General features: G+C 39.7%; 1 protein-coding gene across 22 annotated transcripts in view; it reads right to left on the bottom strand.

The window, feature by feature from the left end:
• Positions 1 to 21,640, bottom strand: part of NEK1 (NIMA related kinase 1) — a 187,618-nt gene that overhangs the window by 85,280 nt on the left and 80,698 nt on the right. For all 22 annotated transcript variants that reach the window (XM_013982714.2, XM_021072842.1, XM_021072846.1 and 19 more), the window contains one exon: positions 8,032 to 8,134. In XM_013982714.2, the coding sequence (XP_013838168.1) occupies positions 8,032 to 8,134 (103 nt within the window). The remainder of the gene's footprint in view (positions 1 to 8,031; positions 8,135 to 21,640) is intronic.

Below are 21,640 nucleotides of genomic sequence, written 5' to 3'. Positions count from 1 at the left end.
GTTTTCACATCTCCAAAATGGGTACACCTTATAATTGATGGCACCTTTATCTTATAAACTGTTGGTCAGGCAGCAGTTACAACACAGATGTTATTGCCTGAGAACATATGAATTTTGTTAGTTTTTTCCCTTGATGTCATAACTGAAAAATCACAACTCCTTGAAGTTTCATAAAATAATCACCCACGGGCTGATTCAGGAGGAAACATGAGCCCGAGTGACTGCTGAGTGCCTTGCATTGACTCCTCTGATAAGAGCAAGAAAGCACAGCAATGACTGCAGGCCACCCCGCAACCCCCCCCACCCCCCCCCCCCGCCAAGGATCCCAGAGACAGAACTGCTATTCTCTTTTCAGAAATGGTGAGTCCTCAAGGTGCTTAGTGACACAGAGGATATTATTTGAGAAAACATGAACATCAGTGACCCTCACTTTTAAAAGGAGTGATTGGAAAGTCATATTATGAACGTAAAGTCAATTTAGGAATGAATAAGTTTAACAATTTATTTTATTCATACTTTCCTTTTTATGGATGCTCAAGAATAACATTATTTTTAAAAAATCTAAAGAGTTATTTCAACAAATAACAAAATAAAAAGGTTAAGTGATAAAAAGCATTGTATCAAGTTAAAATGGAAACATTTTCCCCTTTCAGTCATATGTAAAACAACATGTTTTATTGTTGTATCTTAGATTTGATAAAGCACATATTCATTACACAGTTCTATCATAAAAATTAAAATCTGCAAGTTGTTACTTTCAGAATAAACATGGACCTACAAACATATCCGAAATAATTTTTTTTTTTTTGTCTTTTTGCTATTTCTTTGGGCCACTCCTGCGGCATATGGAGGTTCCCAGGCTAGGGGTCGAATCGGAGCTGCAGCCACCGGTCTATGCCAGAGTCACAGCAATGCGGGATCCGAGCCTCGTCTGCAACCTACACCACAGCTCACGGCAACGCCGGATCGTTAACCCACTGAGCAAGGGCAGGGACCGAACCCGCAACCTCATGGTTCCTAGTCGGATTCGTTAACCACTGCGCCACGACGGGAACTCCCGAAATAATTTTTAAATTGCATTTTCTTAAAGTAAAATTCCAAACTTTTTTCAGTCTTTACTATACAATGGGGATCTCTATTTTGGCTGGATTTCTATTATGAAGTGGTTTTTCCAACATCAGCACTGCTGAGCTAAGGACAGTCTCCTGGTGACCAGGGCTGGCTGACTTAGCACCTCATGAGCAATAGTTCCTGGCTCTGGCTGTTTTCAGAGCAGACTGTGAAGCCCCCCATGAGGTGTCCGCCACACACCTCCCCCCACTCCCCACCCCCCCGCCCCCACCCCACCCAGGCTCCCGAGCTAGCTCATCAGAGCCAACACACTCTAGTCACGTTTCATGTTTCAGCCTGTGTGGCAGAAATGTGCAGTACAGACCTGCTGCACAGAATCAACCATTTTCTTATAACAATAATGGAATGTCTACTCTACGAAGGTGCCTGGAAGATAACACAAAGGCCAAAAAGGCAGAAAGCTTTCCACAAACTAAGACACTGCACATAGTAACAGTAATTATTTCTACAGTTAATCACCATGCCCTCCATGGCAGGAAACCAACAGAGTGGTAGTAAAAATGTCTGCTTTCCCCTCAATCTCTGCACATCCTCATCCAAATCCCCCAAGCCAGCAAGGCAACAGAAAGGAAACATGAGCGCTCTCCACAAAGGTAAGGAAGATAGGATCTCAGGCAAAAACTATAAACAGCACCATCGGGGAACTGCAAATAGTCTGGTATTGCTGTTGTTTGAACTAAGAGCAATAAGAAACACAAAGGATAAAAGCTTGGAGCTGAGCTACCGAGGTTTAACATACCCTCTAAACAATAAAGAACCACTGAGCAACTCCAAGCAGATGAGCAGCATGAGTTCAGTTATGCTTGAGAAAGGTCACTCTTTCATCAAGGGAAAGATGCATTAGAAGGATCCTCAATTAGAGGCAGAGAGATGAAAAGACTAGTAAGGACCTCAACAAGAGCAAAAAATAACAGAAACAGAAAGGAGATGGATGTAAGATAATCAGAAGGTAGAAAAGGTGGCCTGGTCACTGACTGGCTATGAGTTGGGTGGGATGTGACAGGGAGAAGACACTAAAACATGACTTTCAAACCAGAAACCTCAAAGCCAAGCCATCTTCAACAGTGACACTCTGCAGTAAGATAGTCAGTGATACAGGAAGGGCAGTGGGTCTGAGGTCAACGCAGTGCATTTAGTTTTGGAAATAGGAAGAATGAGGAGCAGAAACCTCCAGTTCTGGGAACCACAGAAGCATGTGTGCGCATGCATGTACACGCACGTGTGTGCACGCACGCACACACGCACACACACACACACACACACCCTCACTGGACACAAGGGTAAAATCCAGGCATATCTGGGGACTCTGAAGAGTAAACAGCAGCAGGCAGGTGGAAGCACCGCAGCTGTAGCACCTCCAAATTCATGATGAGTGCACCGTGTTTTCAAAACTATGGTGACTTTTGGAATTAACCTAACTTGGCCAAAACCTGAAACTGGGCACTCTGGCAATGACGAGGGTAACTCTGGTTATCTCTGCCAGTTCTGGAGTAGGGAGGAGACTCTTACGGAAAAAAGGGAAAGTGCTGCATCCCTGAGGAAAGCTCATTGACAGCCAGCATGAGCTTATGGGAACTAACATGGAAAGGGGGGGGGACCCTGCTTTCCTGTGAGATTGCAAAGGGGCAGGGCACAGCCTGTGGCCTCTCCCTCGCTCCTCTCTGTCTCCCTGTCTCTCTCTCTCCCCGCTTTCTGTGTCTGTCTCTCTCTCCTCCCACCATGGGAGCCCTTGGTGTGCGAGGCCTCTACTAGAAGACTGAGAAGTAAGTGCAGGGCAGATGCAGGCCTCAAGCGATGGTACACGGGGAGGGGGGGCTCCGGAAAAATGACCCCGGAAGTTGTTATAAAGTCCTGAGGTGGCCTGTACCGGTGTGTGTGGACACGACCTTACTGTGCATGAGCATGGGGCCAGCCAACAGACTTCTCCCGACCCTCACAGACCACACCAGCCAGTGCACACAGTGGGGAGAAGAGAGGCAGGGACTCACGGCCTGACATAAACAAGCCCACTCACTCAAATAAAATCAACAGTTTCCATGAAATTATACAAAATCCAGAGCCTAATAACATAGTATTCCAAATGTCTAGGGTACAACTCAAAATTAATCAGCACATGAAAAACCACAAAAATCTCAACTGGGAATATACAATAAACAGATTATGATTAGGTGAAACAGATGATATAATCACATGGCAAAAACATCAAAGAAACTATTTTAAAAGCGTATGAACAGCAATCATGAACAGTGATTTAGAAAGGTTAAAATCAGAAATATTAGCCCAAAAAAGAGAAGAATCAAGGAAAAACCAAATGAAAACACAAGAAATGAAAAACAGAATTACCAAAATAAAACCCTCATTTGATTCCATTTGATAGCCAAATAATCAGAATGAGAATGAAAGAGAAAAGGGAAAGGGAACCTGAAAACAACAGAAATTAACCAATCTGAATAACAGAGAAAAAAACTTAAAAACATCCAACAGAGGTCCACAAACCTGTGAACAGGAACAAAAGGTCTACCATTCATGTCACCAGAGAACCAGAGAAAAGAAAGAGCACTGAGCTGAAAAAATACTTGAAGAAAATAATGGCTCAAAAATGGCATAAGGCATGAATGCACAAGTTCAAGACATTCAGCAAACCTAATATATAAGACAACTATGGCATAAAGGGAGAAGGTAAAAGTACCCATATAGTAGAAAGAATTATGGGTTCCAAACTGGAGGAGTAAAACAGCATTTGTAGCTTATCCCTGAACAATGTAAAGTTTGAGGCACCAACCCTCCATGCAGCTGAAAATGAGATAATAAATATGTGTTGTTAAAAGCTACTAAGTTGTGGTAATTTGTTATACCACAAAAGAAAACTAATACAAAGAATAAAAAGAAATTATATCTTGATTTTTAAAAGTCAATTCACTAAAAACCCAAGAATTCTAAATGTATATGCTCTTAAAAAAAAAAAAAAAAAGGCAAAATTGACAAGGAGAACCAGATAAATCTACAATTATATATGAAAGCTATAAAAATTACAAAAGAAAAATTAGGAGTTCCCATTGTGGTGCAGCAGAAACAAAGCCAACTAGTAACCACAAGGTTTTGGGTTCAATCCCTGGCCTCGCTCAGTGGGTTAAGGATTAGGCATTGCCACTGAGCAAGGCCGGAGTCGGATCTGGTGTTGCTGTGGCTGTGGTGCAGGCCGGCAGCTGTAGCTCTGATTCAACCCATAGCCTGGGAACCTCCATATGCTATGAGAGCGGCCCTAAAAAGCAAAAAAAAAAAAAAAAAAAAGGAATGAGAGAATAGCAAGAAAAGTAAGTGGTAAAATCTGTGTAAATTCCTTTTTCCTCTTGAATTCTTAAATACGCTTGAAGTTGCAAGCACAATTTATTATTTTTTTTTCTTTTTTTTAATTTTTTTTTTGCTATTTCTTGGGCCGCTCCCGCGGCATATGGAGGCTCCCAGGCTAGGGGTCTAATCGGAGCTGTAGCCACCAGGCTATGCCAGAGCCACAGCAATGCGGGATCCGAGCCACATCTGCAACCTACACCACAGCTCACGGCAACGCCGGATCGTAACCCACTGAGCGAGGGCAGGGACCGAACCCACAACCTCATGGTTCCTAGTCGGATTCGTTAACCACTGCGACACGACGGGAACTCCCGCAAGCACAATTTATAACACAGCCTGATGAGGATTTAAATGTATATAAGTGTAACATAGGTCTCAGACGTGGCTAGGATCCTGCTTGGCTGTGGTGTAGGCTGGCAGCGGTAGCTCTGATTCAACCCCTAGCCTGGGAACCTCCATATGCCATGGGTGTGGCCCTAAAAAGCCAAAAAAAAAACAAAAAAAACAAAAAGAAAAAAAATTAGGAGCAAATCTTCCTGACTGTTGGATGGGCATAGAGTTCTCAGACACAGCAGCAAAAGCATGATTCATAAACAGGAAACCTGAGAACTTAGGCTTCACCAAAGTAACATCTCTGCTTTGTGAAAACTATTAAGAGAATGATAAGCCAAGCTACAACCTAGAAGGTAATAGTGGCAAACCACGTATCCAATAAAAGACTTAGCCAGAATATAAAGAACTCAAAGCTAAACAGCAGCAATACAATTAACATGAAGAAATTATTCAGAAAGACACTCTTTAAAGAGGATATAAGGATCACATATATATTCTTGTTCAACATGAGACTCTACATTACGTGAGAGGCAAACTATGTCTGATGAAGCTTTAATTAAGAAATTTTTTTTTTTTTTTTTTTTTTTTTTTGTCTTTTTGCTATTTCTTGGGCTGTTCCTGCGGCATATGGAGATTCCCAGGCTAGGGGTCCAATCGGAGCTGTAGCCACTGGCCTACACCAGAGCCACAGCAACTCGGGATCCGAGCCGCATCTGCGACCTACACCACAGCTCACGGCAACGCTGGATCATTAACCCACTGAGCAAGGGCAGGGACCGAACCTGCAACCTTATGGTTCCTAGTCGGATTCGCTAACCACTGCGCCATGACGGGAACTCCTATTAAGTAATCTTTAACCAATTAATTAACCTATACCTCCAAAGTGTTTACCACACTGCCTGTTGTTTAGTGAATAAAATAAATAATACATGATACACACACCCAAATACACTGAAAAGTAAACTTTCTTCACTTTTTAGCCATATTTTTGTAAGGCAACATTTTATATATAGAGTCATCTAGAGAATAAAGAAATTCTATAGAGTTTAACAAAATGAATCTTTTAAAGTCATATAAAAATAACTATGAAAACACACTGATTTCTAAAGCTTTTTTTTTTTTTTTTTTTTGGCCAAGCCCACGCAGCATGTATAAATTCCTGGGCCAGGGTTCGAACCTGTGTCATAGCAGTGACCAAAGCTGCTTCAGTGATAACAATAGATTCTTAACCCTTAAACCACATGGAAACTGCCTACAGCATGATTTTTTTCAAATGATAGCATAACAGAATGAAAATACTAACTTCTGATGCAAGATGGGAGAATGACAAATTCTTGCAAAATTCTGAACACAGAGAAGTTACTGGGCTAAGTGAATGCACATCAGTATTCAAAAACAGTTATGTCTTTAGGACATAACTGTGCCACCACCCCCACCCTGATCTGAAGAGTTAGTACAGTGAATGTTATAAAGCAGTCCCAAGAAGAGGAAGAATCTAGGGGTAAGGAAAGTACACAAATTGGTGTGAAATGACAAGTGTCATGAGGAAGAGGCCTGGCACAGCAATAATGGGCAGGAGGCCTGTTCTGAGACACAAAACAGCCAGGGTCACAAGGTGGGAGGGTGGACTAACAGTGACGGTGCTTAAATAAGAGGCTCCTCAGCACGTGATCCATCTTCACAAAATGGCTCCTTCAGACACAAGTGACCAGAGCATCTGGGATGAAAGGCCAGGCCAGAGCACTGGGTGACTGGTGACACCCAGGATGGATGGGGGTCTCTAAGCCCCGAAAATAAGCTGCCAGCACTTGTCTGGCAGAACAGCAGTGCACCACTGCCCTCTACTAGATGGCGATCTGCAGAGGACATATCACCAGCACACTCCCACCTCACCAGGGCCACACGAACAGAGGCCATGAAGAAGTGAGCAGACACCCCCAGACATAAAACAGCAAACGTGTGAGGAACAGCGGGACCATGAAACACATAACAGATTTAAAACCTGAAGAAATGAGGTGACAGCCAATGGTGCAGCAAGAACAAGATTCTACAGTGACTACAGCACTATCAGACAAAAAAGAGCACGGCCAAGGAGTTTTCCAGGAGGACAACTAGAATTCATGGACATGGAAATACAAGTTTCTAAAGTGAAGAGGAACTGCCTGGATGGCTGAACAGCAGAGTAGACAGAACTGAAGAACGGAGAGCCAAAGGAGACGGAGCCTCAAGGAGAGCCCTGCAATCTGCAGCTTCGTCCGAGCCCCTGCTGAGTGACAGTGTGACATCCAGTAACTTGTTAAAAATATTTTTCATTAAAATCTGTAACTAAAATTCCAAATGCTATTAAGAGAGGCAAAGTGGGGCAATAAAAATTACAGAAGGTGCTGTTCTGGCTATAGGAGGATACAAATACAGATTAATTCTGAATATGAGAAAAACAGACTGAATGGTGTTAAAAATATAAAGGGTAACCATTAAAAACTGAACTATTCTTCTATGATTTTATTTCAAAGAAAAAATATTATAAATTGGAATAATCATTAACTCATAAATGTATCACTTATGAACCTAAAGTATATATGTCTAAACAAAACATATTATTATATAACCTATTTCCTATATGAGTGTGGTGCTCATGGGTGCTGAGCTGACAGAAACAATGTCCGGTTGTTCTGTGGACAAAAGGTCAAAGGCATTTGTGTACCTCTGCAAATCAAAACTATTAGCTACTGAAATGATTATCCAAAAAGTGCTAACATCTTCTTGGGTACATGACTTAGTTCACTTAATGGGCATAATGAGAGGCTTTAAAACACTTTCTAATTTGCTTCTGAGTAAATGCATAATTACACATATATTTATTCAAATGTTTATTTCTCATTTTTCTTCCACAATTCTTTGCTACTTAAAAGTGTTTAAAACCAAAAGTATATTGGGGGGAAAAAAGATGTAAATAAATATAAATCCCGGGGTTGCTATACCTACGTCAACTCTTTTTAAAGGAAGGATGCAGTTATGAACTTACTCTCAGCGAACCACAGCAACAACAGAATTTCACGCTGGCATAAAGGAAATAGCAGAAGAAAGGTTAAATACTCTGCAGGTGTCCAGGAGAAGTGTTGTGAAGGATTACACTCTTGTCATTTGTACCTACCTTGTCCCAGACCTTCACCCTGAACCCTACCATGCTCAAGAATCTCAAGAACAAAATCCTACCACGTGGCCCTCCGCCCGAGCCTTGTTCTGCCTCGCCTCCCGTCTGCGCTGGAGAAACTCTTCCACTTGCTTTGCTCTCTCCACAGCCAGCTGCCCCTTCTGCCTGAGGGATGCAGACAAATGGCAAAGTCAGAAATTTTGAACATCAAATATCCCACAAAGTTAAAAACTACATTACTCTATTTTCTTTAAAGATCTTTGCAGAATATGAAGAAAGGCTGATCTGAAGTAAAACTTTGCTCTGTAATGAAGAAACAGCTACACATTACACATGATATTAGGATCCACCACCTAAATTACATTCACTATTATTTTATTTTAATTATTATTATTATTTTGTCTTTTTAGGGCTGCACCCATGGCATATGGAGGTTCCCAGGCCAGGGGTCCAATCGGAGCTACAGCTGATGGCCTACACCACAGCCACAGCAACGCCAAATCTGAGCTGAGTCTGCGACCTACACCACAGCCCATGGCAACACCGGATCCTCAACCCACTAAGCGAGGCCAGGGATCGAACCTGAAACTTCACGGTTACTAGTCGGGTTTGTTAACCACAAGCCATTACAGGAACTCCCACTATTATTTTAAATAGAAGTAAAATCTGCATTGCTTCTCCAAAACTTAATAAGGTTTCTCTTGACTTCATTTAATCTGGACTATTTACAGACCCCTAAAATGGTTCTGGGCTATACTTAACAGAAGAATCTCAGTGGTTTCCCAGTAGCTAAGCTTATTTCAGACTCAGCATCAAATATATCTATCAGTACAGAAGTAAAATCAAAGCAGCGGAGTAGCATTTGAAAGGTGATCAAAATAATGAAAGGTTTATTTCTGGGAGTTTTCAAAAATAGAGTAAAAAAATGCAGTCTGAATTTCTTTCTTTCATTTTTTTTTTTTTTTGTCTTTGTCTTTTTGCTATTTCTTTGGGCCGCTCCAGCGGCATATGGAGGTTCCCAGGCTAGGGGTCCAATCGGAGCTGTAGCCACTGGCCTATGCCAGAGCCACAGCAACGCAGGATCCGAGCCGCATCTGCAACCTACACCACAGCTCACAGCAACGCCCGATCCTTAACCCACTGAGCAAGGCCAGGGACTGAACCCGCAACCTCATGGTTCCTAGTCGGATTCGTTAACCTCCTGAATTTCTTGAATACCACAATTATTAAAAAGTAAAATGCATAAATCTGGGGGAAAAACTAACAGCACAGTTATTGTTTCAATCTTGCCAATTATGTTTCTGCATCCGCCTCTGACAACTATGAAAGAATATTAACAGGCTGGTCTTAAAATATCAATAATGTTTTGAACATCTAATATATATTTTGCTTGTTACAGTGCTAAGCAAGGAAGATAGAAAAATAAATAAAATCCGGACCCCATAATCATTGCATAGTATCAATAGCAGTAACTCTGTGAGCAAGGAAGAAAGAAGAGAAATTTATTGGCTGTACTTCTGGGACACTGGCTTCGAAGACACAAAATTCCCAAAGCCTCTGTTTAGGACCATAACTACATTAGGCTCTGAAAAACACATGTCCTTTCTGACTTCGGAAGATTTAAATACCTCTGGTTTTCTTACCCCAAATAATCATTTCTTGGGCAAGTTTTGTTAACAATCACAGCCGACCCTTGAACAACACAAGTGTGAGCTGCTCAAGTGCACTTAATGTGGACGTGTTACAACTACAGTGCTGCACAGTCCATGGTTGGTTGAATCCATGGATGCAGAGGAACCTCTGTTACAAAGGACTGATCATCAGTTAAATGCAGACTAACCCAACATTGTTCAAGGGTCACCTGAACTAACATGTGTGAAAATATATTAAATACGAAATTAAGCTATAAAACTTAAAATCTAACTCACCACAAAGCTATGAATTATAGTGGTTTAAGATTAATTCACCTGGAATTCCTGTCGTGGCTCAGCGGTAATGAATACGACTAGTATCCATGAGTACGTGGGTTTAATCCCTGGCCTCAGTCAGTGGGTTAAGGATCTGGAGTTACCACGAGCTGTGGGGTAGGTCACAGATGCGTCTCGGATCTGGCGTAGCTGTGGCTGTGGTGTAGGCCGGCAGCTATAGCTCTGATTCAGCCCCTAGCCTGGGAACTTCTATATGCTGCTGGTGCGGCCTTAAAAAGACAAAAAAGAAGATTCATTCACCTTATGCAGTGCTTAAAAGGGATTTTTATGAAATTTACCCATTGAAATTTTCCAGGATAAAATAACATCTAGAGCTGGTTAAGAGCCTTTCCTGCATATTTATTGGGTATCTTATAATTTTATAAAATTCATTGATGAGTTCTAGGTTTTTTTTTTTTTTTTTGGTGGCATCATCAGGATTTTCTATATACATCATGTCATCTGTAAATGGTGACAGCTTTTCTTTTTCCTTTACAATTTGGATTCCTCAAAAATCTCTGAACTATGGCTAGGACTCCAAATAATACGCTGAATAAAAGTGGCAAGAAAGGGCATCTTTGTCTTGCTCTTAATCTTGGAGGAAATGTTTTCAGCCTTTCAACACTGAGTATGATGTCAGCTTGTCATATATGCCTTTATTATATTGAGATATGTTCCCTCTATACCTACTTTGTTGACAGTTTTTACCATAAATGGATTTTGAATTCTGCCAACAGCTTCTTCTACTTCTATTGAGTTGATCACATGATTTTTATTCTTCAATTTGTTAGGTGGTGTATCACCTGGATTGATTTGTAGATACTAAACCATCCTTACATTCCTGGGACAAATCCCACTTGATGATGGTGTATGATCCTTTTAATGTATTGTTGAATTCAGTTTGCTAATATTTTATTGAGAATTTTTGCATTGATGTTCATCAGTGATATTGGCCAGAAATGTTCTTTTGCAGTGATATCTTTGCCTGGTTTTGGTATCAAGATGATGCTAGCCTTGCAGAAAGAGTTTGGAAGTGTTCTTTGCTCTGCAATTTTTTGGAAGAGTTTAAGGATAGATCTTAACTCTTTTCCAAGTGTTTGGTAGAATTCACCTGTGAAGCCATCTGTTTCTAGACTTTAACTTGTTGAGAGTTTTTGTTGTTTTGTGTGTGTTTAGTAATTTAGTGATTTTGTTATTAGTCTGTTCAAATTTTGTTTCTTCCTGATTCAGTTGTGGGAGACTGTGTTTCTAGAAATTCATGCATATCTTCCAGGTTGTCCATTTTATTGGCATATTATTTATTGTTCATAGTAATAGCCTGTGATCTTCTGTATTTCTGTGGTATCAGTTCTAACTTTTTTTCATTTTTGATTTGATTGATTTGGGCACTTTTTTTCTTGATGAATCTGGCTAATGGTTTATTGATTTTGGCCTATTTTTTCAAAGAAGCAACTCTTAGTTTCATTTATCTTCTCTACTGTTTTTTCAGTCTCTATTTATTTCTGTTCTGACCTTACAGCATTTTATTAATTGGGGATTATTTTTATAGTTCTTTTTTGTCCCTTTTTCATTTGCTCTCTTCCTTTGTGATTTGTTGACTATCTTTGCGTTACGTTTGAATTCCTTTATTTTTTTGTGTTTGTATCTATTACAAATTTTTGGTTTGTTGTTACCATGAGGTTTATTATTTATTTATTTATTTATTTATTTTTGCTTTTTAAAGTTGCAACCGAGGCACATGGAAGTTCCCAGGCTTGGAGTCCAATAAGAGCTGCAGCTGCTGGCCTATTCCACAGCCACAGAAATACCAGATCTGAGGCGTGTCTGTGATCTACACCACAGCTCATGGCAACATGAGATTCTTAACCCACTGAGCGAGGTAAGGAATCGAACCCACCTCCCCATGGATACTAGTTGGGTTTGTAACCTGCTGAGCCACAATGGGAACTCATATACATGATTATTTTAAGTTGCTGATCACTTAAGTTTGAATGTATTTTAATAACCTTGTACTTTTACTCCCACATTTACTGTTTTGAACATTATATTTTAAATTGTTTTGTTTTATGTACCCCTTAACTACTTACTGTGGATCTAGATGATTTTACCACTTTCATCTTTTAACCTTCATTCAAGCTTTATAAGTGGCTGATTTACTACCTTTATTGTATATTTGCCTTTAGCAATGACATTTTTTCCTTTTGTAATTTTCATATTTCATATTTCCTTTTGTAATTTTCATATTTCCTTTCATTGACTCTTGGATAGGTATAGGTAGCTAAATCTTAATCTAATTCCACAAAACCAGTACAAAAATGCATTTCACTCAAGCCATGGCAGCTTGGGCAGATTAAAAATAAAGAAAGAGGAATTTGTTTATGTTTCTATAATATACCTGTTGTCCTCTAGCAGATATATTATACACTGTATAACTCTTGAGATTAATAAGGTACATCCAAGGGAGTTCCTGTCGTGGCACAGTGGTAATGAGCCCAACTAGTATCAATGAGGGTGTGGGTTTGATTCCTAGCGTCGTTCAGTGGGTTAAGAATCCAGTATTGCAGTGAGCTGTGTTGTAGGTCACAGATGTGGCTCAGATGTGGCATTGCTGTGGCTGTTGTGTAGGCTGGCAGCTATAGCTCCAATTTGACCCCTAGCCTGGGAACTTCCAAATGCTGTGGGTGTGGCCCTAAAAAAAAAAAAAAAAAAAAAAAAAAAAAACAAGGTAATCTGGTCTAGATGCAATATTTCTCCTGCATATAGATAAGCAAGGCTGTTTTCTGGTCTACTGTAGCCCTATTTATAGAAGGTCTGGCCTGAAGAGAGCAGATAAACTTTCAGAGAACATGACACTCAGACATGCCATCTGGCAAGAGTCTTTGCAGGGGTCCTGGAAGCTTATAACACCAACTTCAACTACAAAAATTCTCTGCTGCATAGCCTGACTGCACTGACTTCTTTTTCTAACCTTTACGAAAGTAAGCAAAGTCAGACTAACCAGAGTTACTGATAAAAAGGGAAGAAGAAAAATAATTAATACCATAAAGAAAGAAGAGATAAATAGGGGCTATCCAAAATGTGAAGAAGAGAGAATTTAAAAGAGCCTTGGATGATTATAGATTTCAGTTTGCTGTTTCAGTCTGAATCAGGGAAAATAAATGACCAGGAATGACAATGACATACAAATTATAATAAAAACCAGAAGTCATGACAGCTGGAAAAAATGCTCTGTCATACCAACAGCCACTAAAAAGTAGAAGACGAAAGAATCATAATATTCAAATTTGAGACCTTGAGTACTAATTCAGCTTCTTGTTGAATAAAGTACTCGGAGTTCCCGTCGTGGCGCAGTGGTTAACGAATCCGACTAGGAACCATGAGGTTGCGGGTTCGGTCCCTGCCCTTGCTCAGTGGGTTAACGATCCGGCGTTGCCGTGAGCTGTGGTGTAGGTCGCAGACGCGGCTCGGATCCCGCGTTGCTGTGGCTCTGGCATAGGCCGGTGGCTACAGCTCCGATTGGACCCCTAGCCTGGGAACCTCCACATGCCACCGGAGCGGCCCAAGAAATAGCAAGAAAAAATAAATAAATAAATAAATAAATAAATAAAGTACTATCATATTTCCATCTAGATATCCCTGACATGTGGGCATCCAAACCCCTGATTTACTTCTTTGAGTGTGAGAGCCCCAATTAAATCCAATGGCCCAGCCACTGCACAGACCTCATACTGCATGGAAACCTGTCCCTACTTCTCCTCCTCACTTCACTTATACTGTGGGAACACAAGGAAGTCTAACTCCTCTTCTGCAAGACAAGCCACCCAATTCTTTTTTCAGTGCTGGTGAAATTTTCCTCATAAAATAGTTCGAGCTTCAGTAAAGTCAATATGGCCCAACAGTTAAGTGAGTGAACTATAGCAGTCAACTCCTGGTTTTACTAATAAATAGTTATGTGGCCTTCCATAAATCGCTTATTTATGCAATGCCTCAAGTTCTTAATCTATTTTTAAAAAGCGAGAATAGGAGAATTCCTGTTGTGGCTCGGGGAAATGAATCTGACTAGAATCCGTGAGGACATGGGTTCAATCCCTTGCCTTGCTCAGTGGCTTAAGGACCTGGTGTTGCTTTGAGCTGCGATGTAGGCTGCAGATGCGGCTGTGATCTGAGGCTGAGGCACAGGCCGGCAGCTACAGCTCCAATTCAACCCCTAGCCTGGGAACCTCCACATTCCTCGGGTTTGGCTCTAAAAAGACAAAAAAGACAAAGGCGAGACTAATAATACCTGTTCACAGCATTGGTGATGACTGAGTTAATAACAGTCAATTCTCATTATTCACAGTAATTATGTTCTATACAGTCACTGTAATACGCATTAACCAACACTAAACATACCCCTAGGAGAATTACAGGGTTAAGTTCCTAACAGACTCCTGTTAACATTTTCATCAATGGACTGATATATAGCCTTATTTTATGTGTGTTTCTGATTAAAGATACGTTACCAGAAAGTACGTTTGTTTATCAGCTGAAAGAAGGAAGCAGAGCTGGCTGTGCTCCCCCAGCTGGAATGCACACTCTGGGCAACCCCAGTGTTCAGCTCTGCCCAAGAATGACCTTGAGAGGACAGGAGGCATTGACATGGGGTCACAAATAAATGTAGTAAGCAGGCAAGCCCACAAACACACAATCCAAAAGTAGTTAGGTCTGATGAGACAGGTGTATTACTTCAAACCAGTCCTAGCACAGAGGACACATACACAGCTCCTATTTTTATAAAACCACCATCAACCCCATCATCACTATTCTCACAGGCAACCAGTTTGCTGTAACCAGTAGAGAAGACATTGAAAAATTCACCTCCTCTACTACTTTAATTTTAATCTTTCTATCTTTCAAAGACTTCTTTAGCTCCTAGAAAGTTATTAGGATTGTCCAGGGGTATACGCCTTGAAATCAACAACAATGAAAAAACTGCAAAAAACACAAACACGTGGAGACTAAACACATGCTACTAAACAACCAATGGATCACTGAAGAAATCAAAAAGGAAATTAAAAAATACCTAGAAGCAAGTGACAACAAAGATCCAACACTCCAAAACCTATGGGATGAAGCAAAAGCCGTTCTAAAAGGAAAGTTTATAGCAATACAAGCCCACCTCAGGAAACAAGAAAAAGCTCAAATAAACAAGCTAACTTTACATCTAAAGCAGCTCAAGAGAGAAGAACAGATAAGACTTAAAGCTAGTAGAAAGAAAGAAATCATAAAGATCAGAACAGAAATCAATGAAATAGAAACAAAGAAAACCATAAAAAAGATGAACAAAATGAAAAGCTGGTTCTTTGAAAAGATCAACAAAATTGATAAACCCTTACTTAGCCAGACTTATCAAGAAAAAAAGAGAGGACTCAAATCAATAAAATTAGAAATGAAAAAGGAGAAGGAACAACAGACATCACAGAAATACAAAGGACCATAAGAGACTACCATATGCAATTATATGCCAATAAAACGGAAAACCTAGAAGAAATGGACAAATTCTTAGAAAAATACACTCTTCCAAGACTAAACCAAGACGAAATAGAAAAGATGAATGGACCAATCACAAGAACTGAAATTGAAACTATGATTAAAAAACTTTCAACAAACAAAAGTCCAGGACCAGATGGCTTCACATGTGATTTCTACCAAACATTTAGAGAAGAGCTAACACCTCTCCTGAAACTACTTCAAAAAACTGCAGAGGAAGGGATACTCCCAAACTCATTCCATGAGGCCAGCATCACCCTGATATCAAAACCAGACAAAGATACCACAAAAAAAAAAAAAACTACACACCAATTTCACTGATGAACATTGATGCAAAAATCCTCAACAAAATATTAGCAAACCGCATTCAACAATACATTAAAAGGATTGTGCATCATGATCAAGTGGGATTTATCCCAGGGATGCAAGGGTTCCTCAATATCTGCAAATCCACCAGTGTGATACACCACATTAACAAACTGAAGAATAAAAACCATATGATCCTCTCAATAGATGCGGAAAAAGCCTTTCACAAAATCCAACACTCATTTCTGATAAAAACCCTTCAGAAAGTGGGCATAACGGGAACCTACCTCAACATGATAAAGGCCATATATGACAAACCCACAGCTAACATCATTCTCAAAGGTGAAAAGCTGAAAGAATTCCCACTGAGATCAGGAACAAGACAAGGATGTCCACTCTCACCACTACTCTTCAACATAGTTTTTGGAAGTCCTAGCCACAGCAATCAGGGAAGTAAAAGAGATAAAAGGAATCCAAATTGGAAAGGAAGAAGTAAAACTATCACTATTTGCAGATGACATAATACTATACCTAGAGGATCCTAAAGACTCCACCAGAAAACTGTTAGAGTTCATCCACGAATTTGGCAAAGTCACAGGATACAAAATTAATACACAGAAATCGACGGCATTTCTATATACTAACAATGAAAGAGCGGAAAGAGAAATTAGGGAAGCAATCCCGTTTACTATCACGTCCAAAAGAATAAAATACCTAGGAGTAAACCTACCCAAAGAGGCAAAAGACCTGTACTCTGAAAACTATAAGACACTGATGAAAGAAATCAAAGATGACACAAATAGATGGAAAGACATACCATGCTCGTGGATTGGAAGAGTTAATATTATCAAAATGACTATACTACCTAAGGCAATCTACAGATTCAATGCAATCCCTATCAAGTTACCAAGGACATTTTTCACAGAACTCAAACAAAATATTTTAAAGTTTGGAAGCATGAAAGACCCAGAATAGCCAAAGACCATCCTGAAACAGAAAAATGAAGCAGGAGGAATCAGGCTCCCTGACTTCAGACTATACTACAAAGCAACAATCATCAAAACCATGTGGTACTGGCACAAAGACAGACATATAGATCAGTGGAATAGGATAGAAAACCCAGAATTAAACCCACGCACCTACAGCCAACTCATCTATGACAAAGGAGGCAAGAATATACAATGGAGAAAAGACAGCCCCTTCAATAAGCAGTGCTGGGACAACTGGACAGCCACATGGAAAAGAATGAAATTAGAACACTCCCTAACACCATACACAAAAATAAATTCAAAATGGATTAAAGACCTAGATATAAGACCAGACACTATAAAACTCTTAGAGGAAAAAAGACAGGCCAAACCCTCTCTGACATAAACGACAGCAACATCGTCTCAGATCCACCTCTTATGAGAGTAATGACAGTAAAAAACAAAAATAAACAAATGGGACCTAATCAAGCGTAAAAGTTTCTGCACAGCAAAGGAAACCCTAAACAAAACAAAAACACAACCCACAGAATGGGAGAAAATCTTTGCCAGTGAATCGACTGACAAGGGATTAATCTCCAAAATTTATAACATCTTCTGCAGCTCTATACCAAAAAAACAAACAACCCCCATCAAAAAATGGGCAGAAGATCTAAACAGACAATTCTCCAAAGAAGACAAATGGGTGGCCAAAAAACACATGAAAAGATGTTCAACATCACTCATTACTAGAGAAATGCAAATCAAAACCACTATGAGGTATCACCCTACACTGGCCAGAATGGCTATCATCAAAAAGTCTACAAACAGTAAGTGCTGGAGAGAGTGTGGAGAAAAAGGAACCCTAGTACACTGTTGGTGGGATTTTAAATTGGTGCAACTGCCGTGGAAAACAGTATGGAGATGCCTCAGAAAACTAAAAATAGAACTACCATTTGATCCCGCAATCCCACTCCTGGGCATCTATCCAGAGAAAACCATGACTCGCAAAGACACGTGTACTCTGATGTTCACTGCAGCACTATTTTCAATAGCCAAGACATGGAAACCACCTAAATGTCCACTGACAGAGAAGTGGATCAAGAAGATGTGGTACACATACACAATGGAATATTAGCCATTAAAAGGAACAAAATAACAGCATTTTTAGCAACATGGATAGACCTAGAAATTATCATGCTAAGTGAAGTCAGCCATACAATGAGACACCAACATCAAATGCTTTCACTGACATATGGAATCTGAAAAAAGGACACAATGGACTTCTTTGCAGAACAGATACTGACTCATAGACTTTGAAAAACTTACGGTTTCCAAAGAAGACAGTTTGGGAGGGGAGGATGCGCTGGGGTTGTGGGATGGAAATCCTATAAAACTGGATTGTGATGATCACTGTACAATTATAAATGTAATAAATTCATTGAATAATAAAAAAATTAAAATTAAAAAAAGGATTGTCCAGGGGGCACAAAAATGGACACTGTCATACACTCTTGATTGAGCATAAACTAGCACAGCTTTTGTAGAAAGAAAATTAGTAACATTTAGTTAATAAATTTAAAGTTAATTTAATAAAGTTAGTGATTTTCTTTCTAGAACTTTCATCAAGAACATAACAGAGAAATTCCTTTAACCCAGTAAATGTCCTTGTAAGATTGTCTTCTACAGAAATGATGAAAAAAAAACGATGAAAACATTTTTCTTCTACTCTGAAAAATAAAAAAATATATTCAGAATTTCCTTGTAGTGCAACAGGTTAAGGATCCAGTGCTGTCAGTGAAGCAGCTTGGGCTGCTGCTATGGCTTAGGTTTGATCCCTGGCCCGGGAAATTCCACATGCCACAGGTGTGGCCAAAAGAACCCATAATTGTTCAAAAAGGTGAAAAATTACAAACAATGTATTCTATTAGGAAAGTTGCTAAATAAATTGCATTAATGACACTAGAATCTTATACAGACATCAAAAATCCCCTGAAAACAATTTTTAGCAGGGGAAAACTTTATGGTAAAATGTTAAAACCAATACAAAAAAAAAAAAAAAACCCAAACCCTAACCCACCAGATACAAATTTGTACGTATGATTTCATCTCCACTAATGGGAAAGACAAACGTGAACAAAAAGATGCAGGAAAACAGAGCACGGTCTCATAGTGACCTCACAACCTTCCAGGAGCAGATTCCTCTCCTGTTGCCTAACACTCCTCTGAACTTTCCTACTTTTCTAAAGCGAACCTACACCACCCTGGCAAGCAGAAAAAGAAGACCAAAAAAAGCCAACCGTGACTCCCCTTCAGGTTTCCTTTTTCCCTTGAATAAAAGGGAGAGAAAAAAGAGGCATGAACAATCTGGTTCAGAATCTAAGTGAAAGGGAGATGACAGGATAGTCAGCTGTTAGTATTTTAAAATCAGGAAATATGTGCGCATTCTTGAATTCATCAAAGGAAACAGCATTATAAGGGACCTTGAGGATTAGAGAAACAAAAAAAGAATAAAGGCCTTTGAGTAAAGCACAACACTAGCACGCAAAGACAACAGCTTAGGTTTGAAGGAGAAGAGTTGTTGATCAAAGACAGCGGAAAAGGATTACAGCATATATATAAATATGAGCCAGTAGGTATTGGTAAGGATAAAATTAGGAGCATAGCATACATAACAGCAATTAAATCTTTCCTTCGCCAATGATTAATAGCTATAAAAACTATGGGCATTTTTATTGTTTTTTAAATAATTCATTAAATTTTATATTTATATATAATATATACTTAGTTGTAGAACCATCATCATAACCTAATTTTAGAACATTTCTATCCCAAACTCCGAGTCCACTCCTCCCTCTGCCTACCCGTCAGTAATCATTAGTTTTTCAGTCTATGAGTCTGTTTCTGTCCTGCAAATAAGTTCATTTGTATGCTTTTTTTAAGATTCTACATATAAGGTCATTTTCATTCTTACAGCAAAATATAAGCATACTAGTTTGCTTTAAAAAAGCTTACTATTTTTTCATTGACAGTTTGCAAGAGAAGCAAATTTTTCAAATATGTTTAAACTTGCTGATTTATGAATATCTTTAAAGTTGCTTCTTTTTCCCTACCTTAACCTACAGGAGTGTATACTCTACCAAAATAAAATAAATATAATTGACTTTTTTTTTGGCACTCCTGAGGCATGCAGAAGTTCCCAAGCCAGGTACAGTCTGCTGTGGTACAGTGGGCTAATGATCTAGCTTGTCTCTGTGGAGGGGCTGGTTCAATCCCCAGCCTGGCACAGTGGGTTAAAGATCTGGCATTGCCACAACCTGCAGCATAGGTCACAGATGTGGCTCAGACTTGGTGTTGCTGTGGTATGGGGTATGGGCCGGCAGCTGCAGCTCCAATTCGATACCTAGCCTGGGAACTTCCATATGCTACATCGGGGTGGGGAGGGAGGAAGGAAGGGAGGGAGGAAGGAAGGAAGAGAAGGAATGGGAGCTATAAATCTCCCCACTAGAGACAGAATGGCTTGCTGACAAAAGAAGAGTTCTGTTGAAACCTGATCCTATTACCATTACAAATAAACCCCCTAAGACTAGGAAAGCAGTAATGACCAAGTGGGTGGAGACAGTGACAGTGAAGGAGGTGCCTGAGCAGCTCCCTGAGGAGCCATCTGAGCAGAACTGAGGGGGCTGAGTGATGCCCAGCCTCCAGCCTCACAAAGAGGCCCAGGTGAGACGTGCAAGCAGCCAGGAAGACAGTGAGCTCAGGCCTGTCAGAGCATGACCTGCTGTGCTCCTTTCCTTTTCAGAGGGAAACATCCATCACTAAGTTTTCCGTAGCTGTCAAAAACATAAAGAAACTATATAATTTTTACAAACACAAACTGACTTAATCCAAGAGATAATCTGTATTCCAAGATTGTGTCATCCTACTTTTTTCAAATCAAAATGTTCATTCTTTTATCAAAGAATAGAATTTGCTATCCTTTGATATCATTTTTGAATTTTAAAAAAATTATCAGCCCTAATGACCTTACTTGACAAAATTACAGTGTATTTTTATTTGGCTAGATAATTTTTCAGACTCAAAAGTACATGAAATTTACTCCTGTTAAATTTTGTCTACATCAAGGTAGTTAGTTATAGCTATGGTCTACTGAGATTGTTTCCTAATCAATCACTCAACATATTTACTGTTTCTTTTCACTTTATATCTTCTGGAAATATGACTGTATCCTTTGAATGTTTTTTTCTATGTCCTCCTTAAAAATGATGCTTAGCTTCAGGAGGACATGCTTCTAAAACTTTTTAAGTTGGACATCAAATCATTAACCAGCATTCTCTGAATACCTTTATTTATTAATTCTTTAACCAATTTTTTAATCCACCTAACAATTTTTTGTTTTGTTTTGTTTTGTTTCCTTCTTAGGGCCGTACCCACAGCATTTGGAAGTTTCCAGGCTAGGGGTCAAATCAGAGCTACAGCCGCTGGCCTACGCCACAGCCACAGCAACAGGATCCTTAACCTACTAAGCAAGGCCAGGAATTGAACCCACATACTCATGGATCCTAGTCAGGTTCATTAACCGCTGAGCCACGAAGGGATGTCCCCCAGCTAACAATCTTTATTTATATTTCTTCACCTTGCCTACACTGAGACACCCTGGCAACAGTATCCTGCCAAAGTTTAAATACACTACTTGGTATCTAAGTATATTTTCACAATGCCTCTATGCCAGCAGAAATCCCTAGCGGTCCCATTCATTAGTTAGGTCAAAACTGTTTAAGGGTATGGTCTATACTTTGTGCAACACTTGCAGCTGTTTCCCTCAAAACTGTAAAATATCCAAGGTGTTGTGATGCTCAAAGTCGCTTCATCACACAGTTTGAGAACTGTGGCTCTAGCCTACA

This window comes from Sus scrofa, chromosome 14 (genome assembly GCF_000003025.6).
Source record: "Sus scrofa isolate TJ Tabasco breed Duroc chromosome 14, Sscrofa11.1, whole genome shotgun sequence".
NCBI classification, from domain to species: domain Eukaryota; kingdom Metazoa; phylum Chordata; class Mammalia; order Artiodactyla; family Suidae; genus Sus; species Sus scrofa.
This window is presented reverse-complemented; position numbering and strand designations above follow the sequence as displayed.